At 36.5% G+C, this 18,215-nt stretch overlaps 2 protein-coding genes across 4 annotated transcripts in view; one reads left to right on the plus strand and one right to left on the minus strand.

Annotated features, from left to right (window-relative positions):
* LOC138694494 (aldehyde dehydrogenase, dimeric NADP-preferring-like) overlaps positions 1 to 18,215 on the minus strand; it is a 197,924-nt gene that overhangs the window by 122,113 nt on the left and 57,596 nt on the right. The gene's annotated exons all lie outside the window — the stretch shown is intronic.
* Positions 5,495 to 7,566, plus strand: LOC138695359 (trichohyalin-like). The gene is made up of 2 exons (XM_069819780.1): positions 5,495 to 6,280; positions 6,369 to 7,566. The coding sequence occupies exons 1-2, from the start codon at positions 5,495 to 5,497 to the stop codon at positions 7,455 to 7,457; spliced, it is 1,875 nt and encodes a 624-aa protein (XP_069675881.1). The 3' UTR covers positions 7,458 to 7,566.

The raw sequence follows: 18,215 nt of genomic DNA on the forward strand, positions 1-18,215 counted from the left end.
GTGCGAGGCTTATTGCGATACACCCTACTTTTGAGATAACCCGATATGAAGTAATCAGCGCACACTGATCATGGTTCAATGAACTGTCTGCGAAACATGTTTCCAGGACGAATAATTTCACCATTTGTAGACATTGCCTGGCCGCCAAGATCTCCTGACCTGACTGCAGCTGATTACTTCTTATGGAGTTATCTCAAAAGTAGGGTGTATCGCAACAAGCCTCACACCATCATCCAGCTAAAATAAAACATAAGGAACGAAATTAGTGCCATCGAACCTGTTTTGTTGGGGAGAGTTATGCAGAACTTTCATAGCAGATTGCAGGAATGTATTCGTTGGCGTGGAGGCTACTTACGAAATGTAGTTTTTAAAAAGTAATCAGACATTAATAAATTGCATTGCGCTAGATTACTTCCAGTATATGTGTTTTCTTTTAATTCGTCCTGAGTGTCCCACAACACGGCTATAAAAACAGTCATATCTCACTGTCGCACCCTATAAATTCAAATTGTTATTTCATATGCTAGCTATTTTAAATTACTTATTAAATTTCGCAGCATTTACTTAAAAAAATCCTAGTAGTGAGAACTTTAAAATAGTAACAAGTTTGGATCAGCAAAGCACAAAATACGGCATAGCATGACGAAGAGTGGACATTCTACATATAAATCCAATTAGTTTAAATAACAGCAAAGAGAAGATAATATGACGAGGCTGATTTTGAAGGCAGTTGATTATTTAACGATGCTGTATCAATTGCTAGGTTATTTAGTGTCGGTGGAATTGGTGATAGCGAGATGGTATTTGGCGAAATGAGGACGAGGATTCACCATAGATTAGCCGACATTTATCTTATAATTGAGGGAAACCTCAGAAAATAGCAACCAGGTAATCAGCCTAAGTCGGAATCGAACCCACACCCAAGCGCAACTTCGAATCAGCAAGCAAACGCGCTTAGCACCTGAACTACGCCGGTGGCTGATTTTGAGGGACAAGTACGAAAGTTGTGATCTAAAATCTTTCGCTAACAAATATAAATAAAATGTATGCAGCAAGAGTGGTGGCACCTTTTTGTCCAGGTTAGTACTAGGTATGACCCCATACATACATAGGCTATCTTTGTGTCACTCCTCTCCCTCTGGTTACTTACAGGCAGCGCTCGAGCGTTCACATTGAATGGAAACAATACACATCAACGAGATAAAACAACAAAAACTTCATCTGGAAGTCTGAAGACATGATAAAATTTCGCTGGAGCCCCAAGGTCTATTTGACCTGTAAGTCCATGGACAACTGGTGTATAATTACCACCACAGGCATTTTTTTTTATTTTCTTCTCGAAGGTCGCCGATGACGTAAAGCAAAATATTCCGCGCTATTAAGACAGCTTTAAAGTTAAAATAGGTAATAAAACCTCTACATATTGCGAGAACTCAACAAAATCTGAAATACCAGTAATGAATTCTGTCTGGCACTCACAAACAAGTCTGCGCAATTGATGGCGCTTGTACGTACAGCAGTAGCAATGAATGCATTCCTTGCTCGTTACACTGATTTCACTGGAAACAACAGTCCGTCACGTGTTTTCATAGCCAATGTCTCCGAGAGGATAATAATGACATACATCTAGCTACTTTTTTGCTAGTTCAGGGATATTGAAACCTTGATACGAAAACCTTGTTACTAACCTACATAGCAAACAAATTGACATCTTTTTATGTTTTCTCTGTAGGCATAATAATTATCAATATTTATGCATCATTACTATTTTGAACAAGTAGCCTATATAATCAACATGTTATCACAGTCTAGTACATACAGTCACGAAGCTCAATACATAGTAAATATGTATCCATAGATAGTTGCTAACCACTAGGATCGCTATTATCGCCTCATCACAGACAATGCGAAATAGTACCGGCACAGTCTATTGTTTCTAGTACACTCATAAACTCAAGGTTCGTGACTGTATATACTAGACTGTGATGTTATCTTGTCAAATATTTAACTAAAGTCAAAAGCTTATCACTTCATTAACATAAGTAATCTCTTACATTAGTTGAATGGACGATTGCAGCCACCGGCGTAGCTCAGGCAGTAAGCGCGTTTGCCTCCTAATCCGATTCCTGATTGGCTGATTATCTCATTAGTTTTTTATGAAAGGTAATCTCCAACTGTACGTCGAATGTCGAGTAATCCTATGGGCAATCCTCGACATTTTCTCGCCACTTACTAGGCTATACCATCTCGCTATCAAGAATTCCACTGACGCTAAAAATAATGTAGTAGTTAATATAGTGTCGCTAAATAACCAAATAAAGAGAATCTATGATGATTTAAAAAAAACGGGATTTTGGCCTGTAAACTGAATTAAGTAACATCTGCCAATATATAGTGAACTATTGCACTGACCAATGTGATAGACGCAATGTACAGTAATTGCATTTTTAAAACTTATTTTACAAATTTTTGGGATTTTTAGTTAATTCTTATTTTCTGGATTACGCCAAATTCAGAACATGTCACTTTAAACAAATCGTGTTATAAATTATAGAAACAATGGAAGAAATGCAGAGGTAGGTCTTCTACTGGCACATAGCAGCCTAGTTTCTTTTAGTTTTTAACCTTTTAAACAGCAGATTCATTTCAGATTTGATTGCTGACATTACTTTTTGTCATGCACTTAATATATTATCCTTCATTTTAATGTTGACTTACTACTACGAGTATAAGCGTAATTATTTGTGTACCGAAAGTCTAATACTGTAGGCTTAGATACTCTATGGATATTAGGCCTACAATTATTTGAGTTTAACACTTTTAATGGTAATTTAAAATAGCTAGCATTTAATGGTGTCCACTTACTCATCAAATTAATTAAATCAATATTTATTTTCTTTATGCATAGTTCATTGTACTGTTGAACTTCACACACATAAGGACAATTTAATTGTGGAAAACGTATTATATTTACAAATACAATTTACACATTTGTAAAAATACTTTTTTCTTGTGAAACAAAACGCTTTGTAAAATATACTATTGTAAAGATTTGACTTTCTATGTGAACGATGAAAGAGTAATGGAACGGAGAAAAATTCTCTCCGGCGCCGGAATTTGAACCCGGGTTTTCAGCTCTACGTGCTGATGCTTTATCCACTAAGCCATACCGGATACCCACCCCGGCGTCGGACAGAATCGTCTCAGTTTAAGTTCCAACTCTTGGGTTCCCTCTAGTGGCCGCCCTCTGCACTACGTCATAGATGTCTAAGAACGTAGGACTGAAGTCCACACATGTGCTGAGGTGCACTCGTTATGAATGACTAGTTGGCCGGGATCCGACGGAATAAGCGCCGTCTTAAATCACTCTTTCATCGTATGATGACGCAGAATATCTGCATGGAAATATCATATGTACTTCGGTACATTAAATAATATATATTTCTATGTGAAGTTTACTGTTTACAAACTCAAATCGTGGAACAGAAGTTTACAATTTAAAAACAAGATTTACAATTTACAAGAATTGTAATCATTGTGAAACAGCTTCAGCACGCACTTATTTGAGACAGATGCGACCAAATAGCCATTCCAACGAAAATTCGCATTTCATCATCGAACAAATTTCCAGCAAAAGTGTAGCCTACGTAAAGTGTGGTGCGATATAATCGAAAATCACTTGATTTGGTCAATTGTGTTATCGAATCGTATTTCAGAACCAATTTATGTAGCTAGAATTTCTGCAAAACGAACCTTTACTGTCATTGGAGAACATTATCTTAGCTACAGGGGGACATAATATGTTCTTTCAGCATGACGAGACTTTTGCATATTATAGTCGTCAGGTGACATAATATCTAAATCGCACGTCTCATGAACGATGGATCGATCGCAGTGGTTTTGTTCGTTGGCCACCAAGGTCTCCAGACCTCACTCCGGTTTTAGTATGTGGGGATGGATAAAAAGCTATGTATACACAAAAATTAAATACAAAAGAATATTTGATCGCTTGCAGTATTGGTAGTGCTGCCCGCAAAATTTAAGGTCAACACGACCTCAGACAATATGTACTATTATTATAATTAGAGTTGCAAAGTGTATTGAGGTTAGTGGGGGGATTTTCGAACTCATAACGTTTTACGCGTCAGATTCAAATGCAATAGCTGTTATCTCCTCGCCTATTAAGAATTGAATAAGTGTTTATAAGTACTATTCCTCAAAATTACGAATACTACAACATATCAAAATATTTACGATTATTCCTGAAACACTCTGTATATGTTGAAATTAAATCCTTTGCGTTTGGTCTGATACGACTTCAAGAAGTTTTCCTTATGTGATAAAATATGAATGATCCTAGAAAGCACAAGGAAAGAATACTAAAATTATAAAAGTTATGGAATATGGATATATTACCGTGCGATTCTAAAGTCTGAAAACTAAATATTAAAATAAAAATAAATTATTGAAAGGAGGTTTTCGAGAAACGTTATAGTAGCCTATACATAAATTTATTTAAGAAAGGAAAGAACATATTCGTACAGAACAATGATTTATAAAATACCAGACAAAAATAACAGAATAGAGACACAAATAGAGGATATGTAGGAAGAATGATATCTGTATTCCAAAATTAATATCAATTATTGACTTGCAGGAAAGAGAAATATTTGAAGTTAAGGAAAAGTTGGCAATTTCAACTGACAAAACTTTATCACATTAGATCAGGTCTGAAAGACCGAATCTTCGTAGATGATATTAAAAAAACAAGAAGTGAAGTAGTGTTAAACAACATTTTTAATTTTATTCTTTAAATATGATTCAAAATGGTCCTAACGTCAATTCGGTCTCTTAGTTCGGTTGGCTCATTGTATTAAATATGCCATCTATAGGCAGTATCAATCTCTTTGGACTGGCTAGTTCAATTCTCTTAAAATTCTTAGTAATTAACGAACAGTTCTGAACATGTGCATGCTTCATTTCAATAGTTCAAGGTATTAGAGCAGTCTGTGAGGAGGTTTACCATTTCATTCTACTCTGTCTGTTCATGGAATCATTCGTGATACTCGAGACTTACTGTTAGGAGACAGTGACTCTCTGTCTTCCTGTTACTTTGAAGACCTCTCTAACAATAATGAAAGAGAGAGTAATTAACGTCAGGCCTTGGGCTCTAATGAGGAAGCTGGGACAGTGGTAATGCACCGATACTTATCTCAGTTCTTTAAGTTGTGAGTCCAGGACCTGGGTATGTATTTTTGTTCCGGTGATGTATACTTTCTTCCATCACTGGACACTACCGGAAGAGGAAAGCGAAAGTGGTGCTAACTGGGTTAGCGAAAGCCTGCCTCCGCTTGTTATATTAACACAGATTTACACAGAGATGGATTTTTTTTTAGAGGTAATGTCACCGAGTGGTCCTAGAAGAGGTGAGAAGAAGAAATGAAAACGAGAGAGTGATAGCAAATGCAGAACAAAGATGAAAATAGGAAGAAAAATGAAGAACAGAAAAGAAGTAGAGGGGATCAGGAAAAATAGTAGAAAGAAAAATGAAGAAGGGAAGGAGACAAGAAAGGAAACGGAAAGGGAAAACGAAAAGGGAAAGACGAAGGAAACGGAAAAGGCAAAGGAAACAGAGAAGGCAAAGGAAACGGAAAAGGGAAAGGAAACGGAAAAGGAAAAGGAAACGGACAAGGGAAAGGAAACGGAAAAGGAAAAGGAAACGGACAAAAGAAAGGAAACGGACAAGGCAAAGGAAACGGACAAGGCAAAGGAAACGGACAAGGCAAAGGAAACGGAAAGGGCAAAGGAAACGGAAAGGGCAAAGAAAACGGAAAAGGCAAAGGAAACGGAAAAGGCAAAGGAAACGGAAAGGGCAAAGGAAACGGAAAAGGCAAAGGAAACGGAAAGGGCAAAGGAAACGGAAAAGGCAAAGGAAACGGAAAGGGCAAAGGAAACGGAAAGGGCAAAGGAAACGGAAAATGAAAAGGAAACGGACAAGGGAAAGGAAACGGAAAATGAAAAGGAAACGGAAAAGGGAAAGGAAACGGAAAAGGAAACGGAAAAGGAAAAGGAAAAGGAAAAGGAAAAGGAAAAGGAAAAGGAAAAGGAAAAGGAAAAGGAAAAGGAAAAGGAAAAGGAAAAGGAAAAGGAAAAGGAAAAGGAAACGGACAAGGCAAAGGAAACGGACAAGGCAAAGGAAACGGACAAGGCAAAGGAAACGGATAAGGCAAAGAAAACGGATAAGGCAAAGGAAACGGAAAGGGCAAAGGAAACGGAAAGGGCAAATAAAACGGAAACGGCAAAGGAAACGGAAAGGGCAAAAAGGAAACGGAAAAGGCAAAGGAAACGGAAAACACGAAGGAAACTGAAAAGGCGAAGGAAACGGAAAAGGCGAAGGAATCGGAAAAGGCGAAGGAAACGGAAAAGGCGAAGGAAACGGAAAAGGCAAAGGAAACGGAAAGGGCACAGGAAACGGAAAGGGCAAAGAAAACGGAAAGGGCAAAGAAAACGGAAAAGGCAAAGGAAACGGAAAAGGCAAAGGAAACGGAAAAGGCAAAGGAAAACGGAAAAGGCAAAGGCAACGGAAAAGGCAAAGGAAACGGAAAAGGCAAAGGAAAAGGAAAAGGCAAAGGAAACGGAAAAAGCAAAGGAAACAGAAAAGACAAAGGAAACGGAAAAGGCAAAGAAAACGGAAAAGGCAAAGGGAAAGGGGAAGAGAAAGGAAAAGGAAGAGGCTAAGGAAACGGAAAAGGCAAAGGAAACGGAAAAGGCGAAGGAAACGGAAAAGGCGAAGGAAACGGAAAAGGCGAAGGAAACGGAAAAGGCGAAGGAAACGGAAAGGGCAAAGGAAACGGGAAGGGCAAAGGGAACCGGAAGGGCAAAGAAAACGGAAAAGGCAAAGGAAAAGGAAAAGGAAACGGAAAAGGCAAAGAAAACGGAAAGGGCAAAGGAAACGGAAAGGGCAAAGGAAACGGAAAGGGCAAAGGAAACGGAAAGGGCAAAGAAAACGGAAAAGGCAAAGGGAAAGGGGAAGAGAAAGGAAAAGAAAGGGGCTAAGGAAACGGAAAAGGCAAAGGAAACGGAAAAGGCAAAGGAAACGGAAAAGGCGAAGGAAACGGAAAAGGCGAAGGAAACGGAAAAGGCGAAGGAAACGGAAAAGACAAAGGAAACGGAAAAGGCAAAGGAAACGGAAAAGACAAAGGAAACGGAAAGGGCAAAGGAAACGGAAAAGGCAAAGGAAACGGAAAACGCAAAGGAAACGGAAAAAGCAAAGGAAACGGAAAAGGCAAAGGAAACGGAAAAGGCAAAGGAAACGGAAAAGGCAAAGGAAACGGAAAAGACAAAGGAAAAGGAAAAGACAAAGGAAACGGAAAAGGCAAAGGAAACGGAAAGGGCAAAGGAAACGGAAAGGGCAAAGAAAACGGAAAAGGCAAAGGGAAAGGGGAAGAGAAAGGTAAAGGAAGAGGCTAAGGAAACGGAAAAGGCAAAGGAAACTGAAAAGGCAAAGGAAACGGAAAAGGCGAAGGAAACGGAAAAGGCGAAGGAAACGGAAAAGGCGAAGGAAACGGAAAAGGCGAAGGAAACGGAAAAGATAAAGGAAACGGAAAAGGCAAAGGAAACGGAAAAGGCAAAGGAAACGGAAAAGGCAAAGGAAACGGAAAAGGCAAAGGAAACTGAAAAGGCAAAGGAAACTGAAAAGGCAAAGGAAACGGAAAAGGCAATGGTAACGGAAAAGGCAAAGGTAACGGAAAAGGCAAAGGTAACGGAAAAGGGAAAGGAAACGGAAAAGGGAAAGGAAACGGAAAAGGGAAAGAAAACGGAAAAGGGAAAGGAAAAGGAAAAGGGAAAGGAAACGGAAAAAGGAAAGGAAAATGGAGAAGATGAGGGAAATGAAAAAGAGGGAGATAGAAATGGAAGAAAATTAAGATGAAGAAAGATATTGAAAAGAAGTGAAGATGAAGATGGAGAAAAGAAAAGTATAGAGGAAAAATTGAAAATGGAGAAGAGAAATCACCGGGATATTTCGTAGATTACAGAAAGATTAGTTTTCTTGGTTTACATTTATTTTTTTTTCCCTCATTTCAACTTTCCTTTTCCTTCATTGTTCCTGTGTTATATGTAATAAGTACTCGTGCCTGGTTTTTAAGGCAGAGGATACCGTACGGCAGTAGACAAACTGAGAATTAGTGCAGGAAAGTATTATCAGTTAATTAAAAGGAAACTGAGAAATGAATGTAAAATATTTAACTTCTGTGATGGCTGCGTTATCTAGCCCGTCAGTCTGTCACGCAGACGGTCCTGAATTCGAATTCCGGTGAAGAATGTTATTTTTTATTTTAAAAGTCCATAGTGATTCTTATGGCGGATAAAATCGCAGTTCTTTTTCGGATTATCCCGTTTATCATCTATCCTCCTGAATCCTGAGAGTATACTATACTATATTATTCTATGCTGTACTTCATACATGATTATGATATAAGATGTATGTGCAGAGATCCTAAGTATAGAATTATATATCTACATTTGTGCCCTATCTGTAACCTGCAGAATTTTTTCAGCATTTTTTTTCTCATGTCAGTGACATTTCTGAAGTGTAGAATTATATTCAACTTTAAAAATAAAACAACAAACATCCCAGGACTCAGGAGGATATAGGAATTAACATTATTTTGGACGTCCGCCGAGTTAGCTCTATGGTAGTACGTCTGCCTCCAGACTTGCCGGCCCGGGTTCGATTCCCGGCGGGGTCAGAGATTTTCGTGTAAAATGTCTACTTTGGGACTAGGAGAAGTGGCGGTGCACAAATATGCCTGGGTTAAACCCCACATTGCATATGAAGAAGAGACAGTGATTCGTCCGTCGGACAGGGACGTTAAGCCTGTCGGCCCCCTTGGTGCTATTGACTAAAGTAGACTACATGCTGGCACCGGGTTTTCCCTTCTCCCTTCCTCACCATCATCCTCACCCATTCCATACACTACATTTACACATATACTCACCCTAGTACACTAAATAACTCGTTACAGATACACATCATGCATAGCATGGCCCGCCGAAGTAGTGTGCAACTTCAAAATAGGTCACAGTCCTGCCATCTATCCGAAATATGTGGAACCCGAATCACGTAAGTGAAGTGGGTGGGCATTGGACACACACACACGCACACTCACTATTTCGGACGATCTCCGTTGTCTGATTTAATTTTCATAGCATTTCTCCGATCATTATTTGAAGTTCGGTTCGGTTAAATTGTTAAATTATGGTTTATTTAACGATGCTCGCAATTGCAGAGGTTATATCAGCGTCGCCAGTGTGCCGGAATTTTGTTCCGCAGGAGTTCTTTTACATGCCAGTAAACCTACTGACATGAGCCTGTCGCATTTAAACACACTTAAATGCCGGGATCGAACCCACAAAACCTCGAGCATAGAAGGCCAGCGCTATACCGAAGACGACGTTCGGTTCGGTGGAGAGTGATTGGGGATGCCTGTTTGACTGGTCTATAGCATAATAGTTCACGTATTATGGACGTTGCTGTATGGGTTCATCCTACCCCTTCAGGATAATATAAACATATTTGTTTTGTGTGCTCTGGCCATTATTCTTCTTCCATGTGGCATGCAATCAGTGTCATTGTGCTTGTAGGTATATTAGACGAAGTTCTCATGTTGCATATCTTGCATTTACATATATTTCATAATACAACTTATCCCTCACCCAAGAATTATGGACATCGATTTTACAAACAAGGTTGCCTTCAATGAGTGGGTTGAAATAAAGATTCGGCTGTAATTTTGTTCATAAAAAGAGCCCCATTGAAGATTAACAGCCAATTAATTCTCCGAATCGTTCGTTACCAGACAGCGAATTTTCTGTCTCTATTCAGGGGCAAGACGTCACGTCCCTTGGCATGAGAGTGCAGCACTGACAGCAATAATCTGCCAGCTGTAGGCCTATCTTTAATATGAAGAAGACATTTGTAAAGGCTTCTTCCGGAATACAAATATTCAAGGAAGACACCTGGAATTTTCTTGCTTCCACATTCGCTCACTCGGTAAGGCACCTGGATAGAAGCAGTACTTCATCATTCTCAAAATTATCAGACAATATCGATCTGCTTGAGTCCACACCTGTGGAGTAACGATCAGCGCGTCTGGCTGCGAAACCAGGTGGCCCGGGTTCGAATCCCGGTCGGGGCAAGTTACCTGGTTGAGGTTTTTTCCGGGGTTTTCCCTCAACCCAATACGAGCAAATGCTGGGTAACTTTCGGTGCTGACCCCGGACTCATTTCACCGGCATTATCACCTTCATTTCATTCAGATGCTAAATAACCTAGATGTTGATACAGCGTCGTAAAATAACCCAATAAAATAAAATAAAATCGATCTGCTTGATGATGACGAGTGTGCTGCAGTAAAAACAGTGAAAACCTTGATATCTACACAATTAAAAGATAATTATGTTGTTTATCTAACAGAATTCCAATGATATTCCCAAGTCATAAACAAACTACAGTCCTCAAACCTAGCCATGCCAGAAATTATCAACGTAATGGAATAACTATCACTTTCTCTCAAGAAAGTACCAGAGGGGCCCATTGTCGAATGAATTTAAAGAAAGTTCAAAAGTGTTGTGCACAAAAATGCAGGCTAATCAATATCGTGTGCTTTGAGAAATAAATGACTAACATACGAAGTTTATCAGAATGATGATTTTTTTTTTATTTTAGTAGGTTATTTTACGACGCTTTATCAACAGCTTAGGTTATTTAGCGTCTGAATGAGATGAAGGTGATAATGTCGGTGAAATGAGTCCGGGGTTCAGCATCGAAAGTTACCCAGCATTTACTCATATTGGGTTGAGGGAAAACCTCGGAAAAAACTTCAACCAGGTAACTTGCCCCGACCGGGAATCGAATCCGGGCCACCTGGTTTTGCGACCAGACGCGCTGACCGTTACTCCACAGGTGTGGACCAGAATGACGATGCCTCATATTTCCTCCGCCCAATATTCCGCCATCAGATAATCTGTATCTCTCCGACCGGGACCTCAACTTCGAAATCTAGTTACGACTGCTTTCCAACGTTTCGATAGCTGTTGGATGTCCTAGCCGTATTCAGATCATTGATGTTGTAAAAGATGACTCCGAAGTGGAATTTTCGTTTTGGAGGGAAAGGTTATAGTCAGGTGGACTCCTGTCCGGACTGTAAGCTGGGTGAGGGAGTGATTCCCACTTGAACAGAATTATGCAACAACAGACCAACCAGCAAAATCACTTTTAAAAGATATTGAGGTATGCATTTGGAATTAATTATAAATTCATAGTATCATGGAAGAAAATAATTTCAATACCAAACAAAACATTATTTACCATTATAATGAATATGATGTAAATTTTGTGTTGTTCTGTTGTCGAAGAATGGCGGAAAAGCAAGCGAGCAAGAACTAAACTCAATGTTGAGAGTCGAAAATAAGAAACCATATGTTGAAGTATTTTTAAAGATAGTTTCAACCACAGTATTTGCCTGAAAATGATACCAAACACCAAAATTCCATTTTTACAAAATTGTTTAATAACCTGTTACACAACTCGGCTCACTTATAATGACAATACGGCCCTCACTTCTCGGCGATATTCGGTCTCGCATTATCGTGGAGAAGCGGCACACCAGGCTGCAATAGCTGTGGATGGTTCTGGAAAATTTTGGGCTCAATTTCTTACATAAAATCTTTAAGTAATGTGCAGTCACTGATGCGCAAACAAGAACACGATCAACCGCAATAAATCTTAGGCCTAATAATCATAATTCATAAGCCATAATGGCACTTGCTTGACTTTGGATTGCTGCAGGCTACATTTTGATGGACGCAATAAAGACTGGGGTTTCCATTCAGCTGATTGTGACTTCAATTCAAGTTCAAAGTCACAAATTCATACGTCTCATCTATAGTAACAATGCGTCGTAATGCAGTTTCTTTTCTTCGTGCTCGTGTTTATCAAGAAGCTTATAGGGAATCAACCGTGCAGAGACAATTTTCTCCTGTAAATTCTCTGTTAAAGTTCGATGTACTGATGATTTGGATATGGTACATTCACGGGATCTCCGTCATCCGTCTGTCTTCTTCCAAAACATTGACAGGAATGACCTCTGCAGTGAAGTCCGAATATGATTTGGGTTCTCCAGGGTGTTGGTTGTGTTTGACTTAACGGAAACGGCTTTACCAATAACCAAAAATGTATTTAAAAATAGGCTTAAGGACTTTACTAATAGACGGTAGTATATTATACTTACTATTTAAAGGGTGTAATTGATAATTATTATTTGAAGTGTTGTATCAGTGAAGAAGTGTGTTGTGTAAGTGAAGTGTGTTTGTGTCAGTGAAGTTTTATAGTTTATAGTGGCAGTGCAAAGTATTTGAACATTGAAATGTTTTTGAAGTGTTAGTGAAATCAGGATAGAATCAGTGAAATGTGTCGCAGTTCCAGTGCAGTGAGTGAGTTGTCGGCGAAATGAGTGTAGTGCTGAAAGGTACTTGTGCAGGTATGAACATATACTCGCGGGTTTTAGTTCGAACTTAGGGCTAAGATACAAATTAGATTTACTTTAAATGTTACTTTAAGTGATCGTGCTTCATTTAATTTAGGATGCTCCCCATTATTATTATTATTATTATTATTATTATTATTATTATTATTATTATTATTATTATTGTTATTATTATTATTAATTCTATTTTTATTAATCGTGTTTATTATTAATTGTCATTATTGAGTGTAATTTGTTATCAATGCCACCGGGTATATACCCATTTGCAGTGTGAATAAATACATACATACATACATACATACATACATACATACATACATACATACATACATACATACATACATACATACATACATACATACATACATACATGCATACATACATGCATACATACATGCATGCATACATACATACATACATACATACATACAGACCATCGGAAAATGGTGCTAGAGTCACAACATACTTTCCGAAGCAATTCATAAATTTCCGTTGGGGTACATCCATGTAAAGTTTTAATGTTAGATCTTGATTTAAGACACTGACGTGACCTGATAATTTTCGTCTTCCATTTGAATTGCTTAGGCTATACAAAAAATATTTTTCAGCAATTTAATTGAACTTACACAGAATCGTTCGAAATAATTCTCACTATTAACACAGTAAAAACAACCGGACATCTCTATGGAGATGGGAGCGCATGCGCAGTGTGCATTATTTCTGTAATCGTTCTTCTAAAATAGAATAAGGGGAAGATGAACAGAATTGACGGAATGATAGAAGGAAACGGGAGTAGCCCTAGCAAAACCCTCTGCAACACCGCTTTATCCACCACAAATTCCATTAAAACCTGACAAGGGATCGAACCGATCCACCTGGATGGAGGACCGAGCGCTAGCACATGAGCCATAGACACGGCATTCGTTCCAGGGAGTTGTCCTGCTGGGAACGCTATTTCCAAGTGAATGGGTCAGGGGCAGGACACACGTGCCTTGACCTACTTGCTCTTTAGACCTGGTGTCGTTAAGATTTATTTTTGTGAGAATATGTAAAAAAGCGTTTTTACATAACGGAGATAAGGAACGAATAAAACAAAAGCACCAATACAAACACACACTTCCTCTTCTACTCAGCTTTGTCTACGTCATCCTGTAGCTGTGTCTATTTTGCATCTCTGATGGTATCCACTCATAATCTGTTGGGTCATCATAACTCATTCATCCTGTGTGTCTAAACTGTGTCATCTGTCTTTATTCTTGTACGACATCTCTGCCCATTTTCGTAATTGCCTTATTATTTTGCAGCGTCCCCAACAAAGTTGTAGAAAATGTTACAATTATTTAGAAATGATATCATATACAGGTACTATTTAGACAGAAAATTATCGGATGATAAATTAACTAATAGAAGGATTTAATTTATATTCGATTTCTACCAAATTCTTCTCGGAAATAAGTACACGAAATATAACATTTTCTTTTTACTAAAAGTAATGTAGGCCTACCACTACTTAAATGGTTTACATTGTAAGAATAAAAATTACATAGATTGCTACCGAATTTAATACTTATTTCTCAAATACTGGCACTGATATTTTGTCTTCTATAAGTACGATGAATGATACTAGTTTTCTTAATAATATAACCCCTGTTAAATCTTCAAGTATCTGATTCCAGTAACAGAGAACGAACTGATAAATATTAGTAAAACATAAAAAAATAATGTCGCGCCTAATACAGACATAATAACTAAAATACTCGAAACACTTTTCTCTGCCTTAGTTACACTTCTTACTCACATTTTTAATTTATCCTTTTTATATTCCCTAAAAAATTTAATGTGCGATAATTAAATCTACTATATTTATAAATCAGGAGATAAAAAGAGTATGAAAAAATATCTAACTATCTTGTTACTATATAATATTTTCAAACCTTTTGAAAAAATGTGTTAAAGTTCGCTTCATTAAATATTTATAAAATTTTAATATTTTAAGTGATAAACAATTTGGTTTCCGTAATGAAATTAATAATTAATACTGATAATACAATATTAAAAGTTACTGAAAAATAATTGGAGAGATGAATTAAGGAAATAAATGTCTTGGTATTTTATTAGATATAAGAAAAGCATTTGATGCTATTAATCATAGAATGTTAAGAGAAAAATTAAATTTGTTACGGATTAGAGGCAAAGCTTTAGAATTACAAAAATTTCATCTGAACGATAGAATTAATATGACAAGAAATGATAATTGAGGCGCTGGGTGCAATATCAACTTAAGTTGAAAACTTATGTTTTGAGAAAAACAAATGTCAAATTTTAGAACAATGTAGAAAATATGTTATTAGTACATACACCCTTATCATTTGTTTTGTATAATATTTTATACTCCATAAATTATCCAATATCAGTTATAATTTAACCACAACCCATCATAAAATATTTGTAAGTAAAGTACGGAAAACTTAAGTTGTTATTGCATAGAACGTCTGAGACTTCTTAAATTAGAGTACTTAAGCATTAAAGCAGCTGGAAAGTGTTATTTCACTAACATACACGAACTTCATTGAATGAATAATGAGAAATAATAGTGCGAGTATGTTAAGTTTTCAGCTTATCAAAATAATGTAAAATAAGAATTTTAGCCGATAAGCTCTTAAATTTTTAAATAAATAAATAAATATATATATATATATATATATATATATATAAATATACTGTAGAAACAAAATACCATGTGTTTTAAATTTCTAATAAGAAAAACAGAACATGTATTAAGAAAATCAGTTCTGAAACTGTGCTGCAGATGAAAATTCCTCTAGTATAGTGTCAAATATCCTTATTCATGTTCACTGATTTCACTTTCAGGATTTTCATTCAGCGCTGGTTCAGAATCCAAAATATTTTGAAGAGAACATGCTTTTTCTGTTTTCAAGAATTTCAATAATAAAATAATACAGGGCCATCATTTTATTTTTACTTCAATTTTTATTGTACCTGAGTTTTTTAATGTACTTCACTCCCACCCCTTTTACTAATGGAGTTTCAACTGTTCTCCAGACAGAATCAAGGCCGCTTATAGTAAACAGCACTGAGTTACTGAGTATAGTACGTTCTAGAAATATGTTCGCGTTTTCCAGTGACGAAAGAACTTTTAATATTGAATCATATTTTCGCAAAGGTACTGTCCGTTTGCCTACGTCGCATCCCGATTTCCCCCACCTGCTTCTGCACGGCCCTCTGTAAAACCAGGCCTGTCTTAGCTCTTTTCTGAAAACATTAATTTCTGTTAGGAATTGGACGTTTACGTAATATTATACAACTGTTTAAAATAACTTAAATAAAAGGGCCTCGTTAAGTAATTAACTGTCACGTGATTTCCCCCCTTTCTACGATCCTGCGGCATAACCACTTGGACGGGCAGTAGATAACATGTCTGAGTAATTTTATATTTTCGGGTCGGGCAGAAGTGAAGATTGAATTTACAGTACATAAGGTACTCTTTTATAGAGTAGGTACAGAATTATTTCAACATGAGTTACTAGTACGAAGGACGAAACTGGTAATTGGAATTAGATGCAATAGTCTATATGCGATAATATGCACAAAAGATCTGAAGCCTGTAGGCTATCGAAATGAACGGCTACCATTTTCAAAAATGTGTTTAAATATCCATATTATGATTATTTTTCAATTGAACTTCATTCTCTATAGTGTACGCTAATGTGCTGTAGACAGTATAATATACAGTGCATAATGAATACGTTCGCATGGACAGCTCAGTTCGTGAGTAAAAACACTTATTCTTAATACAGTACTGCATTTTGATTAAATAAAAACCTAGTGAAAATTATCGAATTCAAAATCGCGATATTCCTAGTTTACGTAAATGGATGAAGTACTTTTCTTCCCTCCTATACCTAGTAAAGTGGTTTGTTTGTGTTTTACGCCAGTATCATCGAAATCCAGTTGTGGAAGGGGGTAGCGAACGGTTTTTCGGGTTCTCTAAAGGTATAGCCAAGTTAATATTAAAAATGTTAGTAAAAATAAAATGATGTCCCTGTGTAATTTTTATTCGATAATTTTAAGCCAGGAAGGGAAGAATTTTTTAGATTAAGCTCTTCCTTTGGTGGCATAGTACGTCCTGAAAAACTGAATGGCTGGAAAACGGTATTGTAAACACATAACACTATCAAAGACCCTGATGTATAAAATATGAGTGTAACATATTTTTCTAATGCGAATTTTGAACCTTTTGACTTAGCACAGCACTTCACATAATCAACTCTCCTGCGATTTAGGGTCAACGTAATAAAATACAACTTTTACAGTCGGTAGAGGAGACATAGAAGATTATGAAAATGCCATCGCCGGAATAAAGACTTAAGTAGAGTTAAGCTGTTATTGCACTTAGCACCTCAATTTTATTAGTGAGCCTTGCATATTAATATTAGTGTCCCTCGGGGTACTGTTCTAGCCCCGTTTTGTTTTTGATATACATTCATGATTTATTAACAATTGATTTACAGATCTACAAAGGTAGGCTATATTTTATTCCTATGGAGAAGATACAGTATTACTGTTGTAGCGGAAATCTTGGTACAACACTTACTTCAACGCAAATAATGGTTTCAAATTAATAAAAACACAGTTTGATTCGAATATTATTTTTCTTAACACTGCTAAAACTATAGTTATTCCTTTTTCATTGACTGGTAAATATTATAAATTGCCTAATTCTCACCTAAACATTGAACTAGCCAATTCATGTTGTTCTACAATTAGCTATAAGTGTCCAATTATGAATGAATCTTCCGAATTTAAATATTTAGGGGCCATAATTGGTAAATATCTGAAATGATTCAAACATATCAACTATCTTTGTAAAAAATTATGTAAAATTATATATTTCTGTCCAGTTTCGAAATTACTTGACAACTGACATACTACGTACAGTTTACCTTGCTTTGTTTCAGTCTGTAGCCCAATATGGAATATTAGGATGTGTTAGTACTTATAAAACTAACCTCATTCCACTAGATTTATTACAGAGAAGATTAATTTAAATACTGTATGTTGAAAAACTATTTATTAAGAACTTATCCTACAAAAAAAGTTCGAAGAATTTAAAAAGTCTTAAAAGTACATCAAATTTATATCAATGTATTACTAAATTTTATTCATAAAACTCATAAAAAATTTCAGATAATTAAGTCATAAACACAAAACCGAAGGCATGGATACATTACGTTTGTTTGAACCAAAATGTTTAACGAGCGCTGTTTTAAATCATTGTAGTAATATTGACCCTAAAATGTGTAACAAATTATTAAGAAATACCCACATCCATTTAACTCAAACTGTATTAAATTTTAAAATTTATGCAAGTACCTTGTTATTAGTGAATATTAATTTTAATATGTTATTTATTGTAATAATTTAGCCATGTAATTTTGTATTGCATTGAATCCTACACCTAGAATTCTAGAATTTATAAAACATTAATAAAGAAATATCCTCTTATGTTTCAAATTTAAAATGTATGTAAGCGCTTTTGTTATTAGGGAATATTAATTTCTTAAGATGTTATTTATTGTAATTTAACTATGTAATATTGTTATATATTCAATCCTCCCCTAAGCACGAGATCACTCTCTTTCAGGG

This window comes from Periplaneta americana, chromosome 2 (genome assembly GCF_040183065.1).
Source record: "Periplaneta americana isolate PAMFEO1 chromosome 2, P.americana_PAMFEO1_priV1, whole genome shotgun sequence".
NCBI lineage: Eukaryota > Metazoa > Arthropoda > Insecta > Blattodea > Blattidae > Periplaneta > Periplaneta americana.